Below are 8625 nucleotides of genomic sequence, written 5' to 3'. Positions count from 1 at the left end.
ACTTATCTTATGTGCCACATTAGAACTCTATAATCTGGAGTGTCTGTGGCTGCTCCGATCCTTCTCCTGCGTGTTCTCACCCAAGATGGCGGCTCCTGGAGCAGCTGAGCGTCCCAGACTAGAAAGCAGTAGATTTATTGCTTCTGCCACAAATTCCCTCAGCTGTGAGCCTTCCAACCTTCGCAGTATTCCTTTATGTGTGGTTCAGAGTTCTGGGACCATCCCCTGAGCCTGCTTGGTCGGGTATTCTATGTTGTTGTTGGCGGAGCTCTCTGCTACACGTCCACCTGATCTGCCATCTTGTTTGTTCTCTAGCATGCTTGTATTTTGTTGTTGTCTTTTGGTGAGCTTGAGTCAAGTAAGGTAATGACTAGTACTTGAGGTTGCAGGTGACTGATGTCCTGCTGGATGGAAGAAAATTAATGCTGTGAAAAAGGCAACCCCAGAAATATTCTGCTGTCTGTGTAGTTGGAATAGGTCTCTGGGCATGGGGGCAGCTCGTAGTGTATTTGTAGCAGCACAGTACTACCTTTATCATTGAGTCAACTCTGAAAATGTGAGTTGTCAATACAAAGAACTTTAGAACTAGCTATGATCTTAGAGCTCTTTCATAGCTTTTTTAGTATCTCCCTAGGGACTTTTTCATATCTTCTGAGCTTATGATCACTCTCCCTACCTGTTTCTTTCAGTTGTACATCTTCAGTACTATACGGATGATGTCTGCAGTTAGGATATACACCCACTAGAGGTGGCTGATTGTTTTTTGAGTTTTTGGCTTTATTAAGGGAAATTGCAACTTTCCCTTTCTGGCTTTCAGCGTAAAAGGCATAATATGAGTTAATTATGAATTTGATCAGTGATTCAAAATAAATGTAGTAGACGCCTATCCTCTAGGAGGATAGGTAGGTAGTTGTTGTTGTTAGGTGCCATCAAGTCGATACCGACTCATAGCAACCTTATGTATAGCATAATGAAACACTGTACCTGATAGTTAGAGGTGTTATCATAATATGGATTTATTCTTTATGCTAATCTCCAGAAACGTTGGACTTATTTTTCCCTACTGAAAAAAGCCATTTTTCTCAGATAACTATGTTGTTGTTGTTAAGTGCTGTTGAGTCAGTTCTGACCCATAGCAACCCTGGCTAGGGATTCCGAGGTGCAGCTGGTGAGCTTGAACCACTAACCTTGCAGTTCAAATGGCTTTATAGTCCAGCACATTAACCCACAGCGCCACACCAGGACTCCAGATAGCTATGTAGGAGATGGTTTATATATATATATATACATATATATATACATATATATATACACATACATATATATGTGTCTGTGCATCTATATAAAATAAATGTTGCTGGTAGTGATATGAGCCATGTGAGTAAGAATGAACAATTTTTAGAGTCTTTCTTCAATTTATAGGGAAGTTTTTAAAATATTCCTAAGATATTTGCTTTGTTTTAATTTAATTCTTGGTTACTACAGCTCTCTTGAGACAGAGCCATGTGTAGTTGAAACAGACTGTTTCCAGGTCATTCAAAGGAATTCTTTAAAAACTTTCTGGTCTTAGGATTTTTATTTTTCTTAAGTCCCCATCTTGCTATTCTTTCCTACATAGCTTGTCTTGCAGCCCCATGTGTTTTTGATATTATTTCATGATTTCTTAGCAGAATCCCTTTGTAAAAACTTGCCACTATTTTCTTAATATTTAACTACTGTTAGTGCCATTTATCACATGTATGGCACTGGAATAAATATTTTCTTTATTAATAGATGCCCATGAACCCATTTAATAATTTTTTAGTAACCTGTTTATTGAGATAATGTTTGCAAATCATGTAGATCACTCATTAAAAGTTTACAGTTCCAGTGGCTTTTCATATATTCCCAGAATTGTCCAACTATCAGTGCAATTTCAGAACATTTTAATTGCCCCCAAAAGACGTGCTTCATACCTTTTAGCACCCCCACACCCATTGCCTTTCAATATGTCTGTTTCAACATTTCATAAAATAGAATCATATGGGATCTTTTGGGACTGGCTTCTTTAATTTAGCATGTTTTTAAGGTTCTTCTATGTTATAATATGTTTAGTTAAAACATTTAACTATAAATAAAATATTGAATATTCCATTGTTCAGCATTTTATTTATAGCTAAATGTTTCAAGTTCTCAGAATTAGCTCTCTTTAATAGTATTGTTTTATTATTTTCTTAAAAGTAAACTCTAAGATTATGTTGTCTTATTCCTAAATTTGGATTGTGTTCTTGCCAAAATGTGTTGACTGAAAGCTTTCTTCTTAGATAGGGTTCATGTTCAGGTATATTTCATAGTGGTTTACCTGTGGAAAACCTTGGTGGTGGTGGTGGTGGTTATATGCCATGGAGTCTGATTCTGACTCATAGGGACCCTGCATAGGGTTTCCGAGGCTGTAAATCTTCACGGGAGCAGAAAGCCTCATCTGTCTCCCACGGAATGGCTGTTAGTTTCAAACAGCTGACCTTGAGGTTAGCAGACTAACTTATAACCAATATGCTACCAGAACTCCTTAGTTACAAAGATTGCTGTAGGTTGGAACCAACTCAAGGACACATAATAACAAGAACAACAATTACATATAAGAACTTCTGATGTGGTGCTGCAGGATCCGCATTGGACTGCTAACCATACGTCAGCAGTTAAAACCCACCTGCTTCTCTTCAGAAACCATATACAGTATTGCTGTGAGTTGTAACGGACTTGATGGCACTTAACAACAACAAGAATTACATATAAGTGGCCATCCCTGGAACCACGGGAATTCCTTTTTCCTTTTTCCCTTACAACATCTGGTTTTATCCTTGACTTAGGCCTTCTGCCATCCTGGTTGGTTATTGGTCTAAGTGCCAGTGTTCAAAGTGATGCTTAAACACTGTGTGCAGAGTGTTTAGTAGTTTTCTCTTTCTGGTTCTTTGGTTCATTTTATAGTAGAGGTTTATGTCATGGTGTTTGTACTGAAAGACCCACACAGTTTTATAATATGTTCTCACAGTGTTAAACTTCAATATGCCACAAATATTATAGGAACAGAATTCGATGCTGTTTTATATTTTGGAGTCACTAATTGGGCATGTAGTTGTGTCAGCAGTAACCAACAGGTTGGGTGCACTGGATGGGAATGCTGCTGCTTTTAGGAACAATGACTATTGTTTGGAGAGAGGAGTATAGGATGAAGAAGCTATTAGCAGTAAAATTGTGTAAGCCAGAGTATTGTTTTTACACATTTATGTGTTTCCTTTGAAAGGATTTGGACGTGGCAGAGGGAGAGGGGCAGGAAGGTTCTCCACTCAAGGAATGGGGTAAGTCACACCATCCTGCTTGTAGTCATGGCCTTTCCTAGTAGTTATTCTGGTTTCTTCCTTTGTCTTGTACCTAATTTCCTTACCCAGTGACTTGAGTGTTTTGTATACTTAAAAAAAGAGTTTACAACAAGTGAAATTGTTTAATTAAAATTGATTCTTCAATAGACATTAGAGCAGAGTTTCTGTACCTTGGCATTTTGATATTTTCAATTGGACAATTCTTTGTTGGAGGCAGAGTCCTGTGCATTGTAACATTTTTAGCAGTATCCCTGGTTTCTGACTACTAGATCCCAGGAGCACTCACCTCATTTTCCTATCCCATCATCTAGTGGTGACAAAAAATGATTCCAGATATTATTCACCCTGGGGGGGCATATCAGTCCCTGGTTGAGAACCACTGCATAAGAGCTTTGTTGGTAAAACCCAGTTCTCTAAATGTAAGGCTTACATAAAAATGATCATTATTCCCCTGAATTATAGTAGTAACGGATGAGCATTGGGCAGGTAGTTGTGTCAGCATTAACCAACAGGTTGGGTCTTTGGGAGGGAATGTTGCTGCTGTTAGGAACAGTGACTATTGTTTGGATAGAAGGGTATAGGATGAAGAAGCTGGTAGCAGTATAATTGTGTAGGACAGAGTATTGTTTTTACACTTTAGTATATTTCCTATGAAAGGATTTGGATGTGGTAGAGAGAGAGGGGCAAGAAGGTTCTCCACTCAAAAAGAACTAAATAGTTTTAATTCTCAGTTTCTTCATTTTTTCCTGGTGTTTCCCTTTCTGCTGCTTCTAAGATACTAGTTCTCACTGTTTTTTTTTTTTTTTAAATCGTGAAGTGTGTGGATAGCTTATGCAGAAGGAGGTAAGGGAGTGAGAGGTTTGGCTCCAGAAAGAGCCCTTTGTTTCTCCAAAGCTTCAGAGCAGCACTGTTGGACCAGTGCCCTCTGGAGGTGGCAATGCATCTTGCCATCACTGATTTCTGCCCAAGCTTCCTGTGAAGAAGGGAGGGATGAAAACACAGGAAGCAAACTGATAGGATCACTTTAAATATATAATCTACTGTTCCGTGGGTTTTTTAATTTGCTTTCAAAACTACTCTTGGTGAAAATTTTAAAGATAGTTTTTATTTATTTATTTTTTAGCCCTTGTTAAACCTCTGAATCATGATTACTTGTGTATTTTCAGTTTAAGATTTTAATGAAGAGAAAATGGAAAGATGTTGGACAAAACTTTCTTCTTATCAATATCCAGCGTTTCTACACACACTAATAACCCGTTGTTTATGACTCATGCCCACTCCATGTGTGTCTGGGTACAACTGAGAGTTATAGGGTTTTCAGTGGCTGATTTTTCAGAAAGTAGATTGACAGGACTTTGTTTCAAGGTCTTGAGCTTCGAAACTTTTGATTAGCAGCTAGTCATATTAACCATTTGTACCAACCAAGGAGTTTTTCCTAGCAGAAAGGACAACAAAATGCTTTGGTTAAATAAAGGCTCAAAGCTAAGGTTAGATTTTGATTTTGGAAGAAAGAAACTTATTTTCTTCTTCAGCCTTGCCTTAGTTTCTAGGGAGCCTTTTCATTAGAACTCTTGTTCTGCTTACAATGATTTCAGGTCTTTACATCCATCTTAGAATGTGTGTGGCATTGCTTTAGGAAAGTTTTACATCCTGATGGCCAGATGAATTATGGGTAATTACATAAGGGACTAAGGGCAATGTCTTACAGTGACTGTGAGATGTAGGTGGACTTGTTTGGGGGAAAATCATGGACAGTCAATTTTGTGGCTTTGGTGCTTGCTTCATTTATCTTTATATTTATTTAAATCCCAGGACGTTTAATCCTGCGGACTATTCAGATTCTCCGTCCACAGATGGATGTGGGACAAAACCAGTAGTTTGGGAAGCTGCTCAGAATGGTGCAGATGAGGGAACCGGTAAGTTTTGTTTTTTGTTGTGCTTTTTAATATTTGACACCCTCTCTTTTGTGTTTTCATGCAGAGATGATGTAAAACATGTGTAGATGGAGAATAAAGAAATGCAAGCTGCTAACCTAGGCCTGAGCTGTTCTTATCCTCTGGAGTCTCTCACTTGAATATCTCATAGACTGTGAGACATGTGATTTTTCCCTTCTGTACCTTGATTAAGAGGCTTTAGAGGGCAGTCAAGCAAAAGTCAGTACAAATCCAAACTAGAATATCAGTGTGTCTGACATATATATATAATTTCTTAGGTATATAACTAAAATGTAGCCAGATAAGGTTCTAGGTTTGGGGCCAGATTGCTTCTGCAAATTTTTCTGAGTCCAGCTGTTTTTGAGTTTATTTTCTGAAAATATTTGTTATTTAAGTGCTCTTCATATAATTTATTCAAGAATTTTCATATTAGTAGTGAAATTATGAGAAACAATTTAGCATTTTAAAATATAAATTTGTAGCGCTGGACTGCAAAGCCAATTTGAATCCAAAGTTTGGTGGTTCAAGCTCACCAGTTGTTCCTAGGAAACCCTATACAGAGTCCCTATGGGTCGTTATCACTCAACTGTACTTAACGACAGCAACAACGTAACATTAATGGTGTGGAGTCCTGGGCTAATGTGCTATGGGCTAATGTGCTGGACTGTAAAGTTGGTTTGAGCCACAAGGTCAGTGGTTCAAGCTCACCAACTGTTCCTTGGAAACCCTATACAGGGTCGCTATGGGTCATTATTGTGACATATAGATTTTACTGACTTCATGTTTGGGTTTATTACTCCACGGCTGTTCACCACAGTAAAATTTTACCCACTATTTTGTGTTTTTCTTTTATAAATGAAGTTTATTCAAGTATAACTTATATACATTAAAATTTACCCTTCTTGGGGGTATAGATCCAGGTTGGATGGATCCTGACAAATGCTAAAAATCATAGAACCACCTCTATAAGGGAGACACCACAAAAAATACAAAATGTGGATAAACTTGATTATGAGTAAGAACTTAGTTATGATGAGAAAAGTCAAAGAATACCCAAATACAGGCATATCTTGTTTTATTGGACTTCGCTTTATTGCACTTCACAGATGTGGCGACTCGCTTTATTGCTATGTTTACTTTATTACTGTGGTCTGAAACTGAACCCAAAATAATCTCCAAGGTATGCGTATTGAAAGGGGAGACATTTACAGTGTTCATGAATTAAACTCACTATTCTTTCAATGTCATTGCTACCTGTGTTTGTTATGTAGTGCTGCTATAAAAGGAATACCACAATGGATGTCTTCTATTCTCATTACAGTTTAGTTTAGGAAGCTAGCAATCTAAATTCAGGGGGATGTTTTCTCTTTGGAGGTAGATCTTTATTTCCTTTCAACATCTAATGGCATGGCATCATTTGAGATTGAGTCGATTCCTACTTACAGCGACCTGTACAGGGTTTCTGAGGAGCAGGAGTGGGTTTGAACTACCAACCTTGTGGTTCACAGTCCAGTGTTTATCTTACAGCACCACACCAGGAGTCCTTATAAAACATAGTGTAGGATAACTACATCAGTTCACAAAATGGGCTGAGAATCATGATCCAGACAAGTGGACAAATAGTTTTGGAGGACAAGTTCAGTCTATGATCCTACCCAACGTATTTTTGTGTATATTGATTGCTAACATGATTTTTAAAGTTTTAGAGGAAAAGCAAACTAATATCAACCGTTTGAAACCAAATGGACAGCATTTGCCTAAAAACAATGTTCAGAAGGTTGGAAAGCAGCAGGAAAGATGGGCAACATGGAAATGGGAACCCAGGGAGGAAGTGGGAGTGCTGTTAAATTGAAGGAATTAACAACTGTGATCATGAAACAAAATGTGTATAAATTGTAGAATGGGAAGCTAATGTGTTTTTGTAATCTTTCACCTAAATAGAAAACACAGTGATCCAAAAAAGAAGGCAAAGGAATACCAAAACAATTTTGGACAAGAACAAATGTTGAAACACTTGAACTCCTTGGGTGTTCTGACTTAAGCTACAGTAGAATTGTCAAAATCAGTGTCCGTGGAGCATAATAATAAGCCTACAAACAAACCTATATATGTGGCCAATTGATTTTCGCTGTGTCCCAAAGATTTTGGTGTGTTGTGTTTTTGTTCTCATTTGTTTATAGGAACTTTCTTAATTAATGTTTAATTTCTTCTATTATCCAGTCACTCTTCAACAGGGTGTTACTCAGTCTCCATGTATTAAACTTTATTTCCTTCGTTGTCTTATTGTTGATTTCTATTTTTATGGCTTTGTGGTCTGAAAAGATGCTTTGTAGTATTTTCGTGTTTGTAGATTTATGGAGGCTTGCTTTGTGACCTAACACATGGACATTTCTGGAGAATGTTCCATGTGCACTGGAAAAAAATGTGTGTTGTGCTGTTGTTGGGTTGAATACTCTGTATATGTATATGAGGTCAAGTTGGTTGATTGTGCTGTTTAGTTCCTCTGTAGCTTTGTCGTTTCTTTCTGGTGGTTCTATCCCTTTTCAAAAGTGGCATATTAAAATCTCCCACTATAATTGTAGATTTATCTATTTCTTTCTTCAATTCTAGTAGGGTTTTCTTTCTATATCTTGGTGCTCTATCAAAATTTGGAGCATAGATGTTAATTATGGTTATGTCGTCTTGCTCAATTGACACTTTAATCATGCGATAGTTTCCTGCTTTATCTCTTATGCTTGTTTTTGCCTTAAAGTTTATTTTATCAAAGATTAATATTGCCACTCCTGCTTGTTTTTTATTGCTGTTAGCTTGGTACATTTTTTTTCCATTGTTTAACATTTAGTCTGTTTTTGTCTTTGTGTGTAAGATGTGTCTCTTGCAGACAGCATATTGAAGGATCTTGTTTTCTTATCCATTCAGCCACTCTCTTGTCTCTTCATTGGTGCATTTACTCCATTGACATTCAGTATAATTATCGATAAGTATGGATTAACTGCTGTCATTATGTTAATTTTTTTGTGGTGCTGTTTGTTTCTTTGTTCTGCATGCCTTCTTGTGCTGCGTTCATGTTTTTTTTTTGTGTGCTATTTCTTGTTGGTTTCTTCTTAGTTTTAATGTTTCCTTGTTCTGCTTGGATCTTCATTTTCATGGTAAGTTGTGAAGTAATTTTCTTTGGGGTTACCCTATAGTCTGTTAAGTTTTCCCTGTGTTTAAGACAGTCTATTTTTTTTTTTTTCCTTAAATGTTTTATTGTGAATTATGTGATAGTTTACATGGGAGAACATTAGTTTTACATTCATTCTATCGTATATTGTCTCATTGCCATGGTTACA

At 37.2% G+C, this 8625-nt stretch overlaps 1 protein-coding gene across 4 annotated transcripts in view; it reads left to right on the top strand.

The window, feature by feature from the left end:
* The window catches only part of UBAP2 (ubiquitin associated protein 2), a 117796-nt gene that overhangs the window by 40200 nt on the left and 68971 nt on the right, over positions 1-8625 (top strand). For 2 of the 4 annotated variants that reach the window (XM_006863038.1, XM_006863037.1), the window contains exons 6-7: positions 3284-3338; positions 5172-5275. The exons of the other annotated variants lie outside the window; for them this stretch is intronic. In XM_006863038.1, the coding sequence (XP_006863100.1) occupies positions 3284-3338; positions 5172-5275 (159 nt within the window). The remainder of the gene's footprint in view (positions 1-3283; positions 3339-5171; positions 5276-8625) is intronic. 4 annotated transcript variants of the gene reach the window in all.

Source organism: Chrysochloris asiatica, unplaced genomic scaffold (assembly GCF_000296735.1).
Source record: "Chrysochloris asiatica unplaced genomic scaffold, ChrAsi1.0 scaffold00053, whole genome shotgun sequence".
In the NCBI taxonomy this organism is placed as follows: Eukaryota; Metazoa; Chordata; class Mammalia; order Afrosoricida; family Chrysochloridae; genus Chrysochloris; species Chrysochloris asiatica.
The sequence above is the reverse complement of the archived record's forward strand: the minus strand, read 5'-3'. Positions and strand labels throughout refer to the sequence as shown.